The 24,145-nt window shown below is 46.7% G+C and overlaps 1 protein-coding gene across 6 annotated transcripts in view; it reads left to right on the top strand.

Moving 5' to 3' along the window:
• The window catches only part of ARHGAP40 (Rho GTPase activating protein 40), a 189,758-nt gene that overhangs the window by 124,006 nt on the left and 41,607 nt on the right, over positions 1 to 24,145 (top strand). For all 6 annotated transcript variants that reach the window (XM_029612411.1, XM_029612410.1, XM_029612409.1 and 3 more), the window contains exons 7-9: positions 2,993 to 3,084; positions 18,821 to 18,898; positions 23,461 to 23,620. In XM_029612411.1, the coding sequence (XP_029468271.1) occupies positions 2,993 to 3,084; positions 18,821 to 18,898; positions 23,461 to 23,620 (330 nt within the window). The remainder of the gene's footprint in view (positions 1 to 2,992; positions 3,085 to 18,820; positions 18,899 to 23,460; positions 23,621 to 24,145) is intronic.

Here is a 24,145-nt window from a genome sequence, read left to right as displayed (position 1 = left end):
ACTCGGGAGGAGGTGTGGCGCTTTATGTCCGGGATGGCATAGAATCCAACAGGATAAACATCCTGCATGAGACTAAATACAAAATTGAATCTTTATGGGTAGAAATTTGTGTCAGGGAAGACTACAGTGATAGGGGTATACTACCGTCCACCTGGTCAAGATGGTGAGATGGACAGTGAAATGCTAAGAGAAATTAGGGAAGCTAACCAAATTGGTAGTGCAGTAATAATGGGAGACTTCAATTACCAGTCCAGAGAGAAGAGAAGCAAAACCTTGCACATAAGCAAGTACCACAGTACACTGGTGCAGGATAAATATTTAATCACCATCAATTTCTATGGTATACTTGACTTGAATTTTCAGAACATCGAAGATATATATAATTCAAACAGGCAACTCCATGAATTCCAAATAGTTCTTTAACTTGGTTCCCCGACACGGTCCCGTGTTTCGCTAGGCTGCGTCGGGGGGGAACCAGGGGTACATTCAAATCTAAAGTATAAAAGCAAATACAAGTCAACTCAATGAAATGGTGAGAGAGGCTACATAGTAACATCCATTAAGCAAATGTACATACCTCTGAAATGATACCCGGAGCGCGCAGGCTCTCGCAGGTGTCAGCCATTTAAACACAGAAAAAGGCGCGAACGTGACAGCTTTCGCGAGAGCTGTCAAAAGCCAGCAAATCTCGATGGATCCATCCCTAATAAAACAGGTGCCACTCAATTTCTCTGTTAAGGCCCTGGGGAGCAACTGTGTTAAGCGTAAAGATCCACCTCTGGTCCCTCCGACCCAGAACCTCGGGGAAGTCCCCACCCCGAAGGGGTGGGGACTTCCCCGAGGGAAGGACTGGCTAAAAGACAGGAAACAGAGAGTAGGATTAAATGGACAATTTTCTCAGTGGAAGGGAGTGGATAGTGGAGTGCCTCAGGGATCTGTATTGGGACCCTTACTGTTCAATATATTTATAAATGATCTGGAAAGAAATACGACGAGTGAGATAATCAAATTTGCAGATGACACAAAATTGTTCAGAGTAGTTAAATCACAAGCAGATTGTGATAAATTGCAGGAAGACCTTGTGAGACTGGAAAATTGGGCATCCAAATGGCAGATGAAATTTAATGTGGATAAGTGCAAGGTGATGCATATAGGGAAAAATAACCCATGCTATAATTACACAATGTTGGGTTCCATATTAGGTGCTACAACCCAAGAAAGAGATCTAGGTGTCATAGTGGATAACACACTGAAATCGTCTGTGCAGTGTGCTGCGGCAGTCAAAAAAGCAAACAGAATGTTGGGAATTATTAGAAAAGGAATGGTGAATAAAACGGAAAATGTCATAATGCCTCTGTATCGCTCCATGGTGAAGACCGCACCTTGAATACTGTGTACAATTCTGGTCGCCGCATCTCAAAAAAGATATAATTGCGATGGAGAAGGTACAGAGAAGGGCTACCAAAATGATAAGGGGAATGGAACAACTCCCCTATGAGGAAAGACTAAAGAGGTTAGGACTTTTCAGCTTGGAGAAGAGACGACTGAGGGGGGATATGATAGAGGTGTTTAAAATCATGAGAGGTCTAGAACGGGTAGATGTGAATCGGTTATTTACTCTTTCGGATAGTAGAAAGACTAGGGGGCACTCCATGAAGTTAGCATGGGGCACATTTAAAACTAATCGGAGAAAGTTCTTTTTACTCAACGCACAATTAAACTCTGGAATTTGTTGCCAGAGAATGTGGTTAGTGCAGTTAGTATAGCTGTGTTTAAAAAAGGATTGGATAAGTTCTTGGAGGAGAAGTCCATTACCTGCTATTAAGTTCACTTAGAGAATAGCCACTGCCATTAGCAATGGTTACATGGAATAGACTTAGTTTTTGGGTACTTGCCAGGTTCTTATGGCCTGGATTGGCCACTGTTGGAAACAGGATGCTGGGCTTGATGGACCCTTGGTCTGACCCAGTATGGCATTTTCTTATGTTCTTAAAGGAGTTGATCTCCAATGGAGGCCTCCTGGTCTATCAAACAGCTGGAGACAAGAACCATTCATCTGGCTCTTCTTCAGTTCCTCCTACTGATTTTTTTTTAATATTGGCTTCACGGTGTGCACCCTGAGTCATATCCACTGTTTTCAGTGATTGTGCTAAAATGTGGAATTGTCGAGGACTGGGCTGTGATTCTTTGTTGCTGAGTTGGGGTTTCAATTTTCTGACTTAATTGTCTATCTTGCACAATGTAGTTTTTATAATGTAATCCATCTTGAGCTATATCTGTATAAGTGGATTGTCAAACAGAATAAAATATGCCTCTAAAGAGTTTAATTCACAATTAATATATTTTCTTTTGATTATGAATGGCTATAATTTTACAGTACACTACACAATTAAGAGAAGCCAGTAGCACCTCACTCGTAAAATAATGTACACTCAACAAATGGAAAGAGCAGGTGTGTATCTTGAACACTGACCATAATATATGATGAGACAGAGGTCTGTTTAAGATGATGATTTGGTCCCTGAAGCAGATATATATCAATATTGAAAGACTCTTTTGTGTTGGGTTATCTGTTTAATGCTGTTTCAGGCTCACAGTTCTGTTTGGTCCTTTTATATCACACCCCTGCATATCAGTTAAGTACACCTCTTCAGTTTGACCATCTAGATTGTAGTAATTGTTTGCTACAAGATTTCAAATAAAAACGATCAAAAATGTATTTATTATTTTTTGTTTATTAGGATTTTATAAATTGGACTGGTGTACAAGATTTGGTGCTTTAGAAAGACAGACACAACTGCTGGGTGCATGTTTTTTGGCTGTTTTGATACTATTTTATGATACCAGATACCATAATATTTGATTTTTCATGTAGACTTAATTCATGCATTATTTCAACATGTTCCCAATTTTTGTAAATAATCTGGCTGTCTTCTGTAGGTATGGAAAATAAATGCCTAGAAATCATGAAACTAATTTGATCTTTATACAGAGAATAGACTCTTTGGCGTTCCACTCAGTGTTTTATTGGAAAATGATCAAAGAATTATACCCAGCACTCGAGTCCCATTGATTCTTCAAGCGGTGAGTTTGCATCTGTTCATTTTGTATTGTAGCTGTGCATTATTACACTAAGTACACCCTAAGTACACACTCACTAAAAACTATAATATGCACCTTAAAATCAGAATCCCACAGCTGCCACTGAGACACAGGACTCTAAGTTGGCATGTATTGGCTTCACCCTGGAGGCTTTGCTATGGGTATCGCTGATGTCTATCTCACCCACAGGACATCCAACCAGGAGAGTTTGCAAGGAGTAAGATTGGCATCAGTTGGTGCCTTGGGCAGCTCTTGACACATCCATCCTATTGACACCAGGGAGGGAAATCTGCCTGCACTGGCATCTGACTGTCCTCCTCCCCCCTCACACTCTCTCACAGTCTTTAACATTCTGTAGTATTGCAGCCAAGACTGGCCTTAGCTCTGTTGCTCTGTGCTGTGGGCAATCCAAAGATATTGGGGGAGAGTTAAGGTTTCCTCACCGGCTAAGTCTGCAGTAGCATAAAAGACAATACAAGAAAAACTCAACTCTAACAAGTTCAAGGACAAGCATGAATGGTAGTCCTCACATGAGTGACATCATCAGATGGAGCTTGATGTAGAAAACTTATGTCAAAGTTTCTAGAAACTTTGATTAGGCACTCTGAGCATGCCCAGATTGCCCTCTACCACACATCCACGCAGGATCCCTCTTCAGTCTTTTCTTCCACGGAGCTGTGAGTCTTGCGGTTTGAGCTCTAAAAACTTTTGGCTTTTTGCCTTGTGGAAAACTTTGATTTTGTGGTCTTTCGCAATCTTTTCCCTTCAGTCTGTCGCTGGGTCCCTATCAGTGCCTCCCCATAGTGCTCCCAGTCAGGGTTTTCGGCATTTGGGTAAGTTTCTTTTCGCAGTTGCTTCCCCCAGTGGTGGCACTGCCTCAGTGCCATTCTTCCATCGACACCTGCTGCCATTGTTCCATGGTTTTTCCCTGTTTGTTTTGCCCCATCATGGCTGTGTCTGGTTTCCGTCGATGCCCCCAGTGCCAGAGGATCATGTCGATCACCGATCCTCGTGATCTTTGCATCCTCTGCCTGGGGGCATCGCATGATGTCCAGGGTTGCCGCTTGTGTACCCAGATGATTCTGAAGGGACATCTGGTTCAACTCAACAAGATTGGACTACCTCTTCGGGTTGAAGAAGTACAAGCCATCATATTTGGCAGATCTCTGAGCTGCATAGATGGACACCATGCCATAGACATTGACAGGACTGTCTGTTCCGTCAGTCACCGGTGGATAGGGGAGCCGAAGACTGACTGTTTTCGATCTCCTCTAGGCCAAGGACATCTGGTTCATCATCCTCAAGCTTGGCCCTGGAGAAAAATCGAACCGAGCATCATGGGAAGACCAAGAAGTTTCAGCACCAGTCCCTGTCAATGCATGGGGACACACCAGCTTTTCCTGCAATGCCCCTGAAGTGACTCCGTGGCAAGGAGCGCTGTACTCCATCGATGCCCGGGGTCTGCGATGGTCTCCACCGGTCCTGGTGCCAGTCACTGATCCCCCTCATGGGTCTGAGAAAGATCTGGCAACACCTCCTTCCTCCTAGTCTGTGTTGGTATCAGCAACGTTTGAGGAGGAACTGGAGCTTCGAGTCCAGCTAGCGGTGGAGTGGGTGCTGCAGGGCTTCGGTCCCACAGCACAGGAGCCGATGCCGCCCTTCCTCGTACCGCTTCTAGAGAAGCTCAGTATCTCATTGGATGCCTTACCAACCCGACACTGGTGCCCAGCGGGGTACAGAGGCCTCCCCCCTACTGATACAGTGGTCCTTCCGGTTCTTCCAAAGAGGAAGCCTCTCCAAGGCCAGCAGAGACGCCTGCACCTCTGGATGTTGGCCAAGCACTTAGGGCCCCATTCTCTGTGATATATAGTTAGGATGAGGGTCCTTATGACCCCTGGGGGGATGACCAAATGGAATCCTCTGAGGATTTGGATGGTCTCCCATCAGACCTTCTTCAGATGAGTAAAGGAGGTCACTGCCTGAGGACTTAACCTTCGTGGGGTTTGTCAGGGTGATGGTGGAGGCCATCCCATTCCAACTTTTGACTGAAGAAGATGCCAGTCACAAAATTCTTGAAGTTCTTCAGTTTGTGGAGCTTCCTAAGGATGATGTGGTGGCCCCGGTGCACGGAGTTGCTGATGATTTGGGAACACCTCCTCACAGTGCCTCCTGTGAACAAGGCGGACAGCGTTTACCATGTCCAAAAGACTGCCAGATTTGATAAACGTCAGGTGCCCCCCCCCCCCCAGTCAGTGGTGTCTAATCCATCCTCAAGAGGGTCAAGTGCTCTCGGACCCACTCCTCGGTGCCCCCGGGGAGGACCAGAAGGTGTTGGATGCTCTTGGGAGGAAAGTGTTCCAGGGTGCTATGCTTATTGCCCGCATTGCTGCCTACCAGCTCTACATAAGCCGATACTCACGGGATATCTGGAAGCAGGTGCAGGAGGTGACTGAGCAGCTGTCTCAACAACAGCAAGACTCCCTCATGTCGCTGGTCAGAAGGGTTTGGAGTGTGGAAAACACAAGGTGCATGCGGCCTACGATGTTTTCAGAATGGCATTGACAATCTCTGCAGCGGGAATTGGCGTCTGCAGACTGGCATGGCTACGGGCCTCAGATCTCAGACCAGAGAGAGATTTATTTATATATTTATTTTTATATACCGACATTCAATCTGACATATCACATCGGTTTACAGAAAAATACATGGTGCTGGTAACATCAAAGTTTTCCAATTGTTTCTTACAGTATAACTTAGATTAACATTAACTGAACTATATAGGAACGACTCGCTGACATGCAATGCACTGGAGAGAATCTATTGAGAGATGCTATGGCCCAACTCTGGGACCAATCATGAAACCCTCTGCCTGCTCTCCGGACCTATCCTCCTCATCCAGGAGACCGCCGAGGCCAAAGAAGTCTTTCACCAAAGGAAGTACTATCCTCCGCCTCCTTGATACCGTTAACACTATTATTGTTTACGCACCAGTCCCAAGCAGCAGAGAGCTCCCAAGCCCTAGCCAGCAACTCACTCAACTGTTGGGATGAGATTTTGGAAGCGTAAGCCAGTTGCCCAACACGTGACGATATTCAAGGTGCAGTTACACCATGGAGCGATGCAGAGGCATTATGACATCCTCTGTTTTATTTGCCATTCCCTTCCTAATTCCTAAAATTAGGAAGGGGATGGCTTTTTTGATTGCCACAGCACACTGAGCTGAAAATTTCACCATGATGCCTAGATCTTTCCTGGGTGATAATTCCTAAGATAGAAATGTCCCTGCGAGCTTATTTATGTAGGGAACACCAAAAGGACAATAAGGGTGAGATTAATCGAGCGTAGAACATTTTAAAAACTACAGCTCCTTTGGTCTCCCATTGCTTGCAATTGTCACATCGCTTCCAAGATTTGAGATAGACCATTTTGGAGCAATTGGATTTGTGACTTATCCACCTTTATACTAAGAACATAAGAACATGCCATACTGGGTCAGACCAAGGGTCCATCAAGCCCAGCATCCTGTTTCCAACAGTGGCCAATCCAGGCCATAAGATCCTGGCAAGTATCCAAAAACTAAGGGGCAGATTTTAAAACCTGTGCGCGGGCACAGATTTGTTCATGCAACCCGGCGCGAACAAATCTACTCCTGAAGTTATGTAGCCGGTTAATTTAAATAAAAAAAAAAAAAAAAGTCTGGGTAGACTTTTTTTTTTTTTTTTTTTTCTTTTTTTTGGTTCTGTGGCTGGATAATGTGCTGCTTAACTGGATATTTTGAAAAAATATCTGGCTAAGTAGCAATGTCATCTACTAAAGAAAAAATGTTGCCCCATCCCCTCCCTCCCCAAAGCATAAATCAAATCATACATTATATCCTAACCCTCCCCCCCCACCCCTACACCTTTTTCTGTGTGCACATTTTCTTGTTAGTATGCATTAGCTTACTACAATGAGAGTAAAAAAATATATATATATATTGCTTGTGTTAGGAAAGCATATGCTGAATTTCAGCACACAGTTTTAATGCTCAGTTTTTGCATCGGCCCCTAAATACTGGAACAGCTCTCCGCTGTACCTGCATTTAATATTCATTTATTTACTTCATTTGATCACTGATTAGTCCCTTCAATGATAGTTGGGGGGTTAGCCTGCTAAAGTTGTGTGGGGAGTGGGAGGTAGAGGATCTGTAACTACCTTCATTAAATTTAACATTACTAAAATTCAAGCTTCAAAATAGTCATTGAAAAAACCAAGTCTTCAACAAACATTTTTCAAACACATGCATGCTGTTTCCCAGCCAGATTTATCCTGTGCAAAATCCACAGGCCATTTGTATCTGTGAGCCACTTTCAAAAGGAAAGTGCAGACTTTTTTTTCCCCCCATTGATAAGCCGGCTGAATTAGCCTTACTGTCTAGGACGTCCCTCCAATTGGCTTGAGCCGGAAAACCTCTCTTCAGATATACAGAGCTTTGTTCTGTGCGCCTGCACAGCTGTTCCTGCATGACTGCCCCACTGTCCTCAGTTCTGTTTTTCCCGCGCAGCTCACAAACATGGATCCTTTCTCCTCATGCTTTTTTCTACTCTCTTCACTCCAGTGAACCCCCAAAAAGCACTTTTCAGTGCTACCCATGGCTTCAAAGACCCCAGGATTCAAGTATTGCCAATGTGGCAAAGTTTTTTCCATCATAGACAGGCATAACTACTGCTGCTTGTGCCTGGGCCTGGACCATGACCAAACATCCTGCCACAACTGTGGCAGGATGTCACAGATGGCCAAGAAAATTTCCAGGCTTCGGGTTCATGAAGGGGCCTCTTCGGGTTTGTATGCCCCAACTCATTGGTTCACTCAATCCTCACCAGGGCTAGAGCCCAAAAAACTAGCGGCGCCGAAGCAAGCATTGTTGCTGGAACTGACCTCCAAGAAGAATTGCCTGGCTGTGGGCCAGTGCAAGCCAAGATGATGTACATGAAAAACTAGCCGATCTCCCTTGCAAAGGGGATAATTTGTTTGGTGAATGATTTCATGAGTCTGTATCCCAGCTCAAAGAACACGGCACAACGGTCTCCTCATGTCGTCAACAGAGCAGTCTTTCGCAAGAAAATTCTACCCAACCTATAAAAAAATCCTTCTACCAAAGACGACACTATAGTCCATTTGCCTCCTGTAGGTCTTTATCCTATCAGCCGCAGAGGCAAAAGCCTTAGCAAACTCTGGCAAGGGGACACACAAGAACACAACATCCTCTGAAACAACCGCAGAACAACAATCAGAAACCACAACGTTTTTTGTTTTTTTTAGGGCAGCTTGCCCACAGCTACGGTTGACGATAGGCGGCAGAATATCTTCTTTTTCCCTGTACGTACCTGGATCAGTCCAGACCGTGGGTTATGTCCCCATTCCAGCAGATGGAGTCAGCCCAAAGCTTCGAGGGGGCGTCACCATAAGTACTACTACCCCCTCTGCAGGAGTTCAGTATCTTCTGACTCCAGCAGATGCGAGTAGTGGAATCTGGGCTTGCTCCCGATTTCCTTGAAACTTTTTTGTTTCCCTTTGATTAGGGCTTTCTTCTCTGTGTTGTTAGTTTTGGTTTTGGATCAAGTTGTACTTTAGTTAAAAAAAAAAAAAAAAAAAAAAAAAAGGGTTAATTGGTTAATTGGGGAGGCGTGTCTTCTTTGTTGTGCCCTCTGCCTCCTTTTTCTTCGCTCTCAGCGCTGGTCTGTTTCTTTCCCGGGGTAAGTCGCCTTTTTGTTGTTTCCCTGGCTGTGCTTTTTCTTTGCAGCTAGATTGACTGTGACTGCCGGGGAGACCGGCCTCCTTCGCTTGCTCCCGCGGCCATCTTGCCGGCTCCTCGTGGGCAGCAGGGAGCAGGCAGAGCTATTTCGGCGGGCTGTGCGGCCAGGAAGGCCCCCCCGCGGCGCCGTTTGGGTTTTAGCGGCGGGTAGTGCGGGCCGTCCAGGCCCCCCCGCAGCGGCGCGCCGTCTCGCGGCCCCCCCCCCGCCCCCCCCCGAGGCTGCCGAGTGTTTTTCATCGTCGGGGCTGTCTTTCGGCGCGCTTGCTATGCCGCGGCCGTCGCGTTGCTCGGCCTGCGGCGAGCCAGGATCGCGCATTTCTAGGGAGGGCATCTGTGCTAGGTGCCTCCCAGAGGGGGAAGGCACGTCCGGGCCCCGCACTTATTTTTCAGCGTTCGCAGCCTTGCCCGGACGGCGTGGGCCGGCCCCTCCCCCATTCCTGGCGGGAACGGCGGCCATGTTACATGCGCTGCGCTCTGAAGGGGATCAGACGGAGCTGGAGGATGGGGATGTCCCGGAGGGCCCTCCCCCGATCCTATTACCGGAGGCAGCTACGGAGTTGGACTCACAGGGACAGGGCCCTCCGGGGCCCCCACCCGCGGAGGTCACCCCGAGTAGGCCGGGGTTTTCCCCAGAGTTTATTCGGCTGATGCATACAGCGTACCTGCAGGAACTGGCGGCTCCCGTGGGGCCTCCACCCCCCAAGCTACCGCGGCCCTCGTCCTCCTCTCCGGCCCCCCCCCCTCCGGGGGGCGTGGGGGCCTTGCAGCTCCCCGTCCACGTCCGGCTTCCTGTGGGTTCGGGGGGCACTGGGTCGGACCCGGTTTCCCCAGGATCGGACCCTGCCGCTACGGGGCAAGGGGATTCTACATCAGAGGGAGAGGATCCCCGCACGCTGCGCCTCTTCCAGCGGGAGGAGCTGGATGACTTAATCCCGCAAATCATTCAGGGGTTGGGACCTCGATCCCCCGCCGGACCCGCCAGCTCCCGTCGCGCCGGCTGTAGTCACTTCTTCGAAGAAGGGAGATCCGGTGCTGGCAGCACTTCGTCCGCGGGCGCGGGCATTTCCCATTCACGAGTCGTTCCTGCAACTCCTCACCAGGGAATGGGATTCCCCGGAGGCGGCTCTGAAGGGCAGCCGTGCCATGGAGAGGCTGTACCCGCTGCTGGAAGATTTTCTGGATCTCATCAAGGTCCCTAGGGTGGACTCCGCGGTGACGGCGGTCACGAAGAGGACCACCATTCCGGTGACGGGCGGAGCGGCGTTAAGGGACACGCAGGACCGCAAGTTGGAAGTATTCCTCAAGCGGGTCTTTGAGGTCTCCGCAGTGGGGCTGCGGGCGGCGATGTGCAGCTCGCTTGCCCAGCGGGCTAGCCTTCTCTGGGTGCAGCTGCTGCTCACTTCTCAGGTGCTGCCACCCGAGGAGGCCGCGCAAGCGGATAGGCTGGAAGCCGCGGTGGCTTACGGGGCTGACGCCTCCTATGATCTCTTCAGGGTCCTCGCCCGTTCCATGGACTCGGTGGTGGCGGCGCGTCGGCTCCTATGGCTACGCAACTGGGCGGCGGACACGTCCTCCAAGTCCAGCCTGGGTTCCCTGCCATTCAGGGGTAAGTTCCTATTTGGGGAGGATCTGGACCAGATCATCAAGTCGCTGGGGGAAAACGCAGTCCATCGCCTGCCGGAAGACAGATATCGCTCCACCAGGGCTTTCTCGTCCTCCCGGACCAGAGCCAGGGCGCAAAGACGCTATAGGAGTTACAGACCGGCGACAGCCCGACCTCCCCCCTCCAGGTCTCAGCCCTGGTCGCGCTCCTTTCGCGGGCGCCGCCCCGCGCGTCCCGCTTCCTCGGCGGGCCAACCTTCTCCCAAGTCCTCGCAATGATGTTCAGCTCGCCCACTCCGCCGTCCCCAAAATTGGGGGGCGGCTAGCGTTCTTCTACGAGGAGTGGGCACGGATCACCTCGGATCAGTGGGTCTTGGATACCATAGGACACGGCTACGAGTTGGAGTTTGCCCGCGCTCCCAAGGGACGGTTCCTTTTCTCCCCTTGCGGCTCAGCCATCAAGCGAAGGGCGGTCCAGCAGACGCTGGACAGGCTGTGGGAGATAGGCGCCATTGTATCCGTGCCCTCCGGAGAGGTGGGCTTGGGCCACTATTCCATCTACTTCGTCGTACCGAAGAAAGACTGGTCCTTCCGCCCCATACTGGACTTGAAGGAAGTCAACAAATCCCTTCGAGTGACCCGGTTCCGCATGGAAACGCTGCGTTCGGTGATCGCGGCGGTGCATCGAGGGGAGTTCCTAGCCTCCCTGGACCTGACGGAGGCCTATCTGCACATCCCCATCCGGCGGGAGCATCATCGTCTCCTACGTTTCAAGATTCTGGACCAGCATTTCCAGTTTGTGGCGCTTCCGTTCGGATTGGCGACGGCCCCGCGCACCTTCACCAAGATAATGGTCGTCGTGGTGGCTGCTCTTCGGAAGGAGGGTATTCTAGTCCACCCCTACCTGGACGATTGGCTCATCAGAGCGAAGTCTTTTCGGCATGGACAGGCTGCTGTGGCCAGGGTGATAGAGTTTCTGCAGTCCCTGGGATGGGTGGTCAACTTCTCCAAGAGCTCCCTCGTGCCCTCGCAGCGCTTGGATTTCTTGGGGGCGACCTTCGACACCCGTCTGGGAGCGGTCTTCCTACGCCAGGACAAGGCGCAAGCCCTGCGGGAGCACATACAGCGGTTTTCTGCTTTACCAGCTCCCACCTCCTGGGACTATCTGCAGCTCCTGGGGGTCATGGGTTCCACCATCGACATGGTTCCTTGGGCTTTTGCGCACCTCCGACCTCTGCAACGAGCGCTCCTCTCCCGTTGGAAACCTCTTTCGCAGGACTACCAGGTGATCCTTCCACTGCCCCAGATGGCCAGGAGCAGTCTGGCCTGGTGGATGGTCCCGGAGCATCTTGCTCGCGGCGTCTCCCTCGACCTGCCAAATTGGGTAGTGGTAACCACCGACGCCAGTCTCATAGGCTGGGGAGCAGTCTGCGACCGCAGCGCCACACAAGGAACGTGGTCCGCGGAAGAGGCGAAGTGGTCCATCAATCGTCTGGAGACCAGAGCGGTCAGGCTGGCGCTCCTCCACTTCCTTCCACTCCTTCGGAATCGGGAAGTCAGAATCTTGTCGGACAACGCGACGACGGTGGCCTACATCAATCGACAGGGCGGCACTCGAAGTCCGCAGGTCGCGATCGAGGCCGCAATGCTGATGCAGTGGGCGGAGAGGCATCTGGCCCGTCTGGCGGCCTCGCACATCGCGGGCGTGGACAACGTACAAGCGGATTTCCTCAGCAGTCAGCTGCTGGACCCCGGAGAGTGGTCCCTCTCCGACGAGGCCATGCAGTTGCTCGTACGGAGGTGGGGATCCCCCCACCTGGATCTCATGGCGACTGCACAAAATGCCAAGGCCCCTCTTTTCTTCAGTCGCCGAAGAGAGCGGGGGGCGGAGGGCGTCGATGCTCTCGCGCTCCCGTGGCCGGCCAATCTGCTCCTCTACGCGTTCCCCCCGTGGCCGCTGGTGGGAAGACTACTCCGCCGGATAGAGGCTCATCAGGGGACTGTAATCTTCGTCGCGCCAGAGTGGCCAAGACGTCCTTGGTTCGCGGACCTTCTCCTCCTGGTGATCGACGGACCCATTCGGCTGGGCCATCTTCCCCGCCTCCTCCACCAGGGTCCGGTATTTTTCGACCAGGCAGAACTCTTCTGTCTTGCGGCCTGGCTTTTGAGAGGCGCCGCCTCCGGCGACGGGGCTACCCGGAGGCGGTAGTGTCAACGCTGCTGCGTTCTCGGAAGACTTCCACGTCAGTGGCCTACGTGCGGGTCTGGAAAGTGTTCGAGCTGTGGTGTACCGGCCTGAACACAAGACCCACGGAGGCGTCGGTTCCCCAGATCCTCCAGTTCCTACAAGCGGGAGTGGACAAGGGGCTCGCTTACAACTCCCTCTGGGTTCAAGTGGCCGCCCTTGGCTCCCTTCTGCGTGACGGAGGTTCTCTGTTACAACATCCAGACATCGTCCGTTTTCTCAAGGGGGTCAAACATTTGCGACCTCCATTGCGGGACCCTTGTCCCTCCTGGAGTCTCAATCTGGTACTTTGTTCCATGTCGGGACCTCCATTTGAACCGCTGAAGAATGCGACGATCAAGGATATCACTCTCAAGACTGTGTTTCTGGTGGCCATCTGCTCGGCGGATTTCGGAGCTCCAGGCTCTGTCGTGTAGAGAGCCCTATCTCCGATTCTCCGACTCGGGAGTGTCTCTTCGTACTGTGCCCTCCTTCCTGCCGAAGGTGGTTTCTGCGTTCCATGTGAATCAGACGGTGGAACTGCCATCTTTCCCTCCGTCTGAGCCGAGGTCTCTCCGTCTCCTGGATGTCAAGCGCACTCTGCGCATCTACCTGGAGGCTACGAATGATTTCCGGACTTCGGATCATCTCTTCGTCCTTTGGTCCGGGCCCCGGAAGGGTTCTCAGGCCTCGAAGACGACCATCGCCAGATGGCTGAAGGCCGGTATTGCCGCTTCCTACATTGGGGCGGGGCGGTCCCCGCCGCCCGGCATCGTAGCGCATTCTATCCGGTCGCAGGCAGCCTCCTGGGCGGAGACCCGCTCGGTCTCTTCGCAAGAAATCTGTAGGGCGGCCACCTGGAAATCCTTGCACACGTTCTCAAGACACTATCGCCTACACCTCGCTTCATCCGTCCATGGACATTTTGGCGAACAGGTTCTACGAGCGGGCCTCGCAGGACCCCACCCGGTCTAGGGAAGCTTGGGTACATCCCACGGTCTGGACTGATCCAGGTACGTACAGGGAAAAGAAAATTATTACTTACCTGCTAATTTTCGTTCCTGTAGTACCATGGATCAGTCCAGACGCCCACCGCACTTGGGTCTTCATCCTGCTCAGCTGTCTTTGGTGGCTGATTCGACTCAGCTGTTATATGGTAGTGTCTTTTCTACTGGTCTTCTCTCACGTGTTCCCTGTTTTCACTGTTTTGTGCCTGTTTTCTTAGGGGTCAACACGCGACGTGACCTCCCATCCGTTGGTGGGACGGTACTGTTTCTCTAGTTACAAATTCAGCGGCTTATTGTTGCCGTCTTGTTTAAACTTGATCCAATTCAGGGGTTTCCTGTTTCCTCGGGCTTTGATATTCTCGATACTGAACTCCTGCAGAGGGGGTAGTAGTACTTATGGTGACGCCCCCTCGAAGCTTTGGGCTGACTCCATCTGCTGGAATGGGGACATAACCCACGGTCTGGACTGATCCATGGTACTACAGGAACGAAAATTAGCAGGTAAGTAATAATTTTCTTTTTTTTTTTTTTTTTTTTTACCAAGCTTGGACTCCCATATATCAGATCATTGGGTTCTCAGCATTGTGCGGAATGGATATATAACCGAATTTCAGGAAGATTCCAATGGTGCCCCACCTTGCACCGGCTTTGAGAGAAGGCAGGCAATATGTTTCTCCAACAGGAAGTTCAATAGTTACTCAAACAAGCGATCCAAGTGATACCTTGACTATAGCACAATCAGGAATTCTATTCTCAATACTTCCTCATCCCAAAGAAGAGCAGAGGATTATGGCCTATCTTGGACCTACAAGCCCTCAACAAGTTCATTCTAAGAGAAAAATTCAATATGACATTTCTCAAATCCATTCTGCCTTTTCTGCAACTGGATGTGTTCCTTAGATCTCAAGGATGTCTATTCCCACATCCCAATGCACCCGTCATCCTGGCGCTACCTTTGTTTTCAAGTAAACTCAACACTACCAGTAAGAGGTTTTTCCGTTTGGATTGTCGTTGGCACCCAGAGTGTTCACAAAATGCCTAGCTGAGGCTGTGGCCTACCTACACAGAAACGAGATAAAGGTTTTTCCCTATCTGGACGATTGGCTGCTAGTGACCTCAAACTCCAGAATGCTCTGTGTACACCTAATGCAGAAGATAACCTGCCTAGAGAATTTGGGCTTCATTATTTTATTTTATTTATTTAAAGAATTTATATACCGGGGTTCCTGTATAGTATACATATCACCCCGGTTTACAAGGAACCATAACTATCGCTAAGGAACCGTAACTATCGCTTCAATTAGCGGTTTACATTGAACATTTAGTGGTTTACATTGAACATTTAGCGGTTTACATTGAACATAGTTAATTTGAGAAAACATAATAAAACATAAATAAACATAAATAAACATAAAATAGTTAATTTGAGAAAAAGTATATAATATGGTTAACCAGTTAATAACTAAAAAGCAGGTTAATAAGTAAATAAGTAAGTAAACTATGTAAATAAGTAAATAAGTAAGTATCAACTATGAAAAGTCCAATCTACACCCCACTCAAATCCTTTAATTTAATTTATAGGCACAGTCATAAACACCAAAATTTGCAAAGCCTTTCTTCCATCAGACAGAGTTCGAACGTTTCACGAGCTAGCCTACATGTGGAGCCAGTCGCATCCCCCAGCTCATCAGATACTATCTTGGGACATACCACTCCAAATCCTACAAAACTCAGCTGCCAGAATCCTTACAGGCACAAAAAAGAATGATCATATAACCCCTATACTTATATCACCACACTGGCTATCAATAAAATTCCGAAAAGAACACAAATCACTGTCAATCGTACACAAATTAATACATAAAGAACAAACAGACCAGGCATGATTAAACCTCACCCCCCATAATCCACAATGAAACCTACGATCAAATAACAAAGACCTTCTGACGCCCCCCCCCCCCTTCAGAAATGCACAACTTAGGGCATTCTCCATCGCCAGCCTCAATATCTGGAACACCTTCCGACGGAACTCAGAATGCAACCCAACTTAAAAACATTCAAGAAGGATCTGAAAACATGGCTGTTCTCCAAAGTCTACAAAGACACTCAAGAAAAACATAACAACCAACTCACAGCATACCTCATAACTGAACCTAATCAGACCCATATCACTCAAACAACTAGACCACTTAATAAGAACAAACTTCAACATAAACAAGATACCGTTCTATTACCCAACTTTGTCTGTATTCCTGAATGTAACCTCCACCTCCTGTACATATACAATTAATTAATAATATATGTGATTGACTCTGTTATGATCCATGCTCCACTTATGTAATTCATCCTATACCGATCGAATCTTGTAAACCGTTATGATGGCGATACTGAATGATGGTATATGAAACTCGACAAATGTAGCAGCAGCAGCGGTATATGTGGTTCCACATACCTGCCTTTATATGCGACGAATACAATGGGGACTCAAGACTTGGGGGGGGGGGGGATCTCAGTACGACCACCAGATGTAGTCACAAATGGTCATGACTCACTCGATCTCAGACTTGAATTGGTGGCTATCACCCAGAATCCTAGAGTCAGGCGCAAGTTTCAAACCCCGGCGCATCAGATTGTCATGACTATGGATGCGTCCACAAGGGGTTGGGGTGCACACGTGCTACACCTGAAAATGCAGGGAGTTTGGTCTCTCAAGGAAAGAATTCTCCAAATCAACCTTCTAGAGTTGAGAGCCATAAGAAACGCCATCTGCTCACGGGAAAGGTGGGTCCAGTTCCAGGATGCTTTGCAGGGAGTCAGTGCTAATATTAGAATGGGCACTAGCTCACTCCATTCAGTTGCAGGCGACTTATCTTCCAGGTATCAAGAACACAGAAGTCGACAGGCTCAGCAGAGTTTTTCACCCCTTCAAGTGGGCACTACATCAGGATGTAGCAGATATATTGTTCAGGAAGTGGGGAATACCCTGCATGGACCTTTTTGCAACAAAGTCAAATGCAAAACTGTCAAATGTTTGTTCTCTTTACCCAAGTAGGCGCAGAATTGGTCAGGATGCATTTCTGATCCCGTGGGAGCGAAACCTGTTTTATGCATTCCATATGATATCTCTGATAGGTCGAGTAATCCAAAAATGCATCATGGAAAAGTGAGATGTCATCATCATTGCACTGGTGTGGCACAGGCAGCCGTGGTATGCCTATCTTGTTCAACTCTCAATTCAGCCACCGATCCCTCTGGGAAACAGGGTGGATCTGTTGTCACAGGAAGAGGGCACAATCCTCCATCCAATGCAAGACTCTCTGCATCTGATGGCTTGGAAGTTGAAAGGGAAGTGTTGTCACCTCCTTCTCCTGACTGAAATTCAGGATATTACAGTATCCTCCAGGAAGCCATCCACAAGGATAAATTATACAGGCAAATGCCATAGATACCTGCACTGGTGTGCAACAGTGTCAATAGACCCATTTGGATGTTCCCTGAACCAATTGCTACAATATCTGCATTTGCTGTATTTTTCTGGCCTGGCAGTGTCATCCGTCAGAGTGCACCTTAGCGCCATGGTGGCGCATCATCCTTCCATGCAGGGAAGCTCAATGTCCGTGAAGGGTTTCATGACGGGTGCTCTAAAACTCTGTCCCCTAGTTTCAAGGCTGGCAGTTCCTTGGGATATCAACCTGGTGTTAGAAAAACTTATGCTTTCACCCTTTGAACTGATGCAAACCGCTTTGATGAAATTCTTGACATGGAAAGTGTTCTTCCTAGTAGCGATAACTTCAGCAAGGCGAGTTGGTGAACTTCAGGCATTATTCCACTATTCACCTTATTTACAATTCTACCATGACAGTCACCTTGCGAACCCATCCATCCTTCCTCCCAAAAGTGGTCCCTGCATTTTCATCTGAATCAGACATTCACTTTACTGACCTTCTTTCCAAAACCACAGGGAAAGAATTCTTCATACTCTGGATTGCAAGAGAGCCTTGGCAGACTACAAACAGAGGACTCATTCGCCTAACCGACATTCCCAATTATTTGTTTCCTTCAACCCAAATGCTCCAGGGTTGCCCGTAGCCAAAAGAACATTAGATATTTGGTTATCCCAATGTATTCATTTCTGCTACTCATTTCAACCAAAACTTTCTAATTGAAGGTTAAGGCACATCAGCTCAGAGCCATGGGAACCTCTAGAGCCCATCTTTGCGATGTGCCAGTTCAAGAAATATGTAAAGCGGCAACTTGGTCCTCTCTGCATACCTTCACATCTCATTACTGTCTCCAACAACAAAGATCAGATGCAGCTAAGGGGCAGGCGATACTACCACTGGCATATAGAGCTGTCCACCAACGGGCTGGTTTTCGCACACTGAGCATCTGCAACATGACAGCAGGAAACAATGTCACCTTCCGACATAGTCAACAGTGTGCTTAATATGCCCTTAACTGGGGACTCCCAGGCAGCATGGCTAATTCAGCCTGTTTATCGACGGGAAAAACAAGCTTGCTCACCATAAATGGTGTTTTCCGTAGATAGCAGGATGAATTAGCCATGCATTCCTGCCCTCCTTCCTGGACAGTCTTTCATCCTTTCTATGTGCTCTTACTCATTTTTCTGTTCGCTGCTCGTTCATGCTTTCTTAATAACTGAGGACAGTGGGGTGGTCATGCAGGAACCACCATGCAGGCACACAGAGAAAAGATGATTATATGGAGAGAAGTTTTCTGCCTCGAGCTGCCCGAAAGGACTTCCCAAACAGCATAGCTAATTCATCCTGCTATCTACGGAAAACGCCATTTATGGTAAGCCAACTTTCCTTTTTTTAAACATCTGTGCAAAGTCCATGATTGCAAAGTACCCACAGACTTTGCACCTCAGCTGGATGTTTTCAAAGATGGCTCCCCTTAATGTGTAGTGATGTTTTTCTTTGCCTTGTATGTCTAGTCTTTGGGATTGTAAAGTTTTGGAATATTTTTGTGTCTGCTATAGTATATGACTAAAATTGTGTTGGCAAAATGTTGCTTTAAGTCTTTAGTGTGTTTTCCACAATGTTTTTAAGTAACTTTTCTTCCTTATAGCTACTGTCTTCTTTGGAAAAGAAAGGACTGGACACTGAAGGCATCCTGAGGATTTCTGGGTCCCAGACCAGGATCAAGGTACCTATATTTTGCTTTAATTGACTCCCTGCACTACTGATGAATTTGTCCTCAAACAGGGCTTTCTCATTTGTTGTCTGACTTCTTCTCAGTGTTGATGCACAAAAGAGAGCAGGGTGCAGGATGTTTCATAATAGTTTTGTTTTGTAATTTAATCCTGGTAAAGTTCTAGGAAAACCCTCAAAATATATTGGTTTTGCTTCCTACTCTGAACTTGTAAGGTTTATGCTCCTTTGGGACAATCCAGTGGAACATCCATTAGCAAATGTAAGAATGATCACCTGTTTGGAGGACTGGTTACTGGTTTTAGAGAAAAGTTGTCCCATTTTTAAGGTGTGTCCATTAAAGAATTTCCTTTATTGTACTGCATTTCATGGGGTAAGTAAAGGCAAAATATTCCAATAATTTTTTATGATTTTACTGATCTTAGAAGAAATGTTTGAATGATTAAATATACAGATTGATTCATTTATTTATTTATTTATTTAGCATTTTTCTATACCGACTTTCCAATAACAGAATTACTGATCAATTCGGTTTACATTCTAAACAATAACAATGACAAGTCAATGTCTTACAATGAACAGGTTGAATTAACTTGGATTAAGATATATGGGGGTTAATAACATAATTTATTCATCTCCAATGATAGCCGGTAGATGTTTTTTCAACAGGATTATCTAGTTGCTCCTGTTTGTCAGTCATACAAGATAGCCTTCTTTTCTGAAAGAGTTTACTCACTTGTCAAAAAACGTTTCATTGAAGATGAACCAACACAGTGGTTTCTTCCATGCTCCCTCCAGAAAAAGACTTGAGTTGCATGTCAGTTAATATATGTAGAAGATGTTATGACCGTCGGTCACAGATGGCTGCGACCGCGTTTACTCATATCTTGCACTGTTCTCCTGCCCTCTCCGGGCCTGCTCGCACCGCAGGCTAGTCTCCACCATCTCATTCCCCCATGGCTTCTAGTGGCGGCAGAGATGCCGCCGTCACCCATGTCAACTCTGGGCCTTCCTAGGCGCGCACGCACCACTGGGCCCTACTTTGAAGCCTCTTTGGTGGGAACCTTGGGGGTGACCCTGATTGATGTCATTGGATAAAGGTACTTAAGCTCCACCTTCGCCCCAGCTATCCAACTTGGCAACGTGTTCCTTACATCTCTACAAGCTCCTGCCTCCGTGTTCCTGTGGCTACGCTATCTGACTCCTTGGACTCTGGACTCTGTCTGGTACCCGCTCCTCGGGGGCCAGTGTGCGCACTCTATGGGGACTTGGTCTCCTGGCCTGGATAAAGGTGAACCGGTAGATGTAGTGTACTTGGATTTTCAGAAGGCATTTGACAAAGTTTCTCATGAGAAGCTTCTAGGAAAAGTAAAAAGTCATGGGATAGGTGGCGATGTCCTTTCGTGGATTACAAACTGGCTAAAAGACAAGAAACAGAGAGTAGGATTAAATGGACAATTTTCTCAGTGGAAGGGAGTGGGCAGTGGAGTGCCTCAGGGATCTGTACTGGGACCCTTACTTTTCAATATATTTATAAATGATCTGGAAAGAAATACGACGAATGAGGTAATCAGATTTGCAGATGATACAAAATTGTTCAGAGTAGTTAAATCACAAGCAGATTGTGATAAATTGCAGGAAGACCTTGTGAGACTGGAAAATTGGGCATCTAAATGGCAGATGAAATTTAATGTGGATAAGTGCAAGGTGATGCATATAGGGAAAAATAGCCCATGCTATAGTTACACAATGTTAGGTTCCATATTAGGTGCTACTACCCAAGAAAGAGATCTAGGTGTCATAGTGGATAACACATTGAAATCGTCTGTTCAGTGTGCTGCGGCAGTCAAAAAAGCAAACAGAATGTTGGGAATTATTAGAAAGGGAATGGTGAATAAAATGGAAAATGTCATAATGCCTCTGTATCGCTCCATGGTGAGACCGCACCTTGAATATTGTGTACAATTCTGGTCGCCGCATCTAAAAAAAGATATAATTGCGATGGAGAAGGTACAGAGAAGGGCTATCAAAATGATAAAGGGAGTGGAACAGCTCCCCTATGAGGAAAGACTAAAGAGGTTAGGACTTTTCAGCTTGGAGAAGAGACGGCTGAGGGGGGGGATATGATAGAGGTGTTTAAAATCATGAGAGGTCTAGAACGGGTAGATGTGAATCATTTTTTTACTCTTTCGGATAATAGACTATACAAGAGACTATCAGCGCTTCCCTGCTCCTCAGAGGAGTGCTCCTGTGCTAAACTGAGACTCTGTGCTTCCCTGCTCCTTGGGGTCGCACGAACGTGCTATACTGAGACTGCCAGCGCTTCCCCGCTCCTCGGGGCAGTGCTTCCATGCTATACAGAGACTCAGTGCTTCCTGCTCCTCGGGGTTGATCTCACATCATCATTGGAGCCCTGACTCTGGCTTCCCTGCTCCGCGGGTTGGCCTACGTCATTGCATCAGCACCTCCTTCGCTGCGCAGCTCCGCCCCTCAAGGTTGCATCTCTGGAATACCTCCTGCACGGTTAGTCTTGCGCCTCCCCGCTCCTTGGCCTGCCTAGTGCCTTCCCCTTCGGGGGTCTCTGCCCAGGTATTATCACCAGCCTATCTACCTACTGTGGGAATCTCTCCTGGCTCCTCGGGACCTCTCCACACTCTTACCCAGAGCTCCCTGCTATGCCTGACCTTGCCTCCCGACGGTGTGGACCTGTGGGGCTCCTCCCCACAGGTGGTAACAACTCTCATATTGGGCTAAGGATCCACATACCCACAAATTATAACAGAAGAGACCACAATTTTTTTTTTTTTTAATTTACACTTTATTGAAAATTTTTATTTTTATATTCCATCCATAATATCAAAATAAATAAAAGAAATCTTGCTATACAAATCCAATATTCTTACAATAAGATTTACCCATAATCTACAAATGTTGAACAAGAAAATATAACTGGGGGATCATACCATAAATCTTATAACCACACAATAAATCTATTATGGAGAGAGAGAGTGCACAATCTATCTATTGGCCTTACAATAAGATGTTATTAAACTCACTTAGTCTCAGATTTATCTGCAAGAAAAGTCTCCAAATGTAAGGGGTCTGAGAATATAAATTTATTACCCTGAAAATTAATATAACACTTAGAAGGAAACTTTAAATAAAATGTTGCCCCAATCTCTAGGGCCTTACTTTTCAGGGCAAGGAATTTTCTTCGACGGGCCTGTGTAGGCCTCGAGACATCAGGAAATAAATATACTCTTTGTCCACAGAAGGAGCAATCTTTATTCCTAAAAAACTTTTCAAACACCTGATCTTTCTCTCTCTCAAGAGAAAAAGAAACAAATAAAGTAGTTCTTTTATTTATAATATCCAGCGATTCCTCCAAAAAGGAGGAAATCCCTGGACTTTTCTCCATTTCTCCAACTTGTGAAGATCTGGATTGGAAAGGGAAATAGAAAATCTTAGATATAATTGGAAGTTTGTTGACTTCATATGAAAGATTTTCTATCAGGAATTTCCTGAACATTTCATATGGCGATAATAGCCTTGTAATTGGGAAATTAACCAAACGCAGATTTTTAATACGCAACATATTTTCCACATTTTCTAGCTCTGAATGCAATGATAGACTATCTACTATATGCATTTTTTCAGCATTTTGAATATTTTGTACATTTCCAGTTATAGACTTTATAGCAGTTTCTACTTCTATCAATCTTCAAGTAGAAATAGAAGACCACATTATGTTCAAAATGAGATTATTAAAACTAAGTTTTCTCAAAAAATAAGAGGCCCTGACGGTACAGCATTATTTGCAATATTATCCTACACTTGGTGACCTGAGATGTTTTATTATAGATCTACTTCTGGACTTCAAAGAGGAGATTGAGTTAGACCATTAACATTTAAGGACAAAATTGGACTCAAAGTGAAGTTGATGGAACCTCTGGGTCTAAATTGCTCTATGGAATGGCAAAACTTTTTATAATAACTTTAGATCATAAGGTTTATCAATTTGCTTGTGATTTCTTCCTCCTATGATTCATTTCCTTAAGATTTTAGAACCTTTATCGACCAGCCATTTGTGAATGAGAGTCAACTTTTCGATTGACTGGTATCTTGCTACCATTTTTCATAAGGTTTGTAGTGGTGGTGTAGGTAGTGGCTTGATGATTTTTTTTTTGGTGGGGGCATTTTAAATACTTTTGAATTTGGGGAGAATTTATTTTCATTTTTCATTAAAAATGGTAGTATTTTTTTTTTCATGTCTGATAAATATTTACAGACATATAAGTTAATGCTGAGGTCTGTCAGGTCCTGAGCTTTTTACCCTTTTATTTCAAATTTTTTTCTAAATTTGACCCCTTAAAAATTTTAATCAAAAGCCAAAATGTGTTGTATCAAATTTCTTTACATTTGACAAGTTAATTTGTGTCATGGAGTCCAGGATGACAGAAAACAGAAGGTTGACATCACAGCAAACATTGCCTCTGCCATTCTTTGTTTTTATTGAATAATTAGATTTTTACTGTTTTGTTTTTTTTTCCTTCCCAGAGTTTACAACAGAAGTTGGAAGTTGACTTCTATGCTGGTCTCTTCAGCTGGGAAGAGGTGCATCAAAATGATGTGTCGGGTTTACTGAAGAGGTTTATCCGTGAACTTCCCACCCCACTGTTGACAACGGAATACATCTCTGCTTTTGCATCTGTACAAAGTATGTTTGTTAATTATTATTCGTACTGCCCAACATACACTGTACCAAACTCTTACTGGGGCAAATTTGTAAGAGGATTTACATGTCTAAATGGGTTTTTTTGAAATTACTCCTGGGGGTTCTATGCGTAAAAGTACACATGGAAGTAATTCAGTGCGTGTTTTTATGTGTACCGCAAAGAGGCATTCTGGGGGTGGATCTGGGATTGGGAAATCATTTACATGTGCTTTTGATTTTCAAGTGTGCGTATAGATCTTTGATTGAATATTTATGCCTGCTCATGCCACAGAAGGTTTGTACGGACCTGCTAATTTTCAAAATGAACTTGCCTATGTAAGTCTACTTTGAAAATTATAGCTGAAGTTCACCTATAACAGGGTATGTGGGCTGCTGTTAGGCTTTTACAGTGGATAGCAGCAGTCACAGTGCTTAGTATGTGTTCAATTTACAGCAGTGAAAAAGCATACCAGCTCCAAGATGTCCAGTCTAGCTTTCAGAAACCCTTTAAAATTGGCTTACAATTGG

Source organism: Rhinatrema bivittatum, chromosome 8, assembly GCF_901001135.1.
Source record: "Rhinatrema bivittatum chromosome 8, aRhiBiv1.1, whole genome shotgun sequence".
NCBI classification, from domain to species: Eukaryota; Metazoa; Chordata; class Amphibia; order Gymnophiona; family Rhinatrematidae; genus Rhinatrema; species Rhinatrema bivittatum.
The sequence above is the reverse complement of the archived record's forward strand: the minus strand, read 5'-3'. Positions and strand labels throughout refer to the sequence as shown.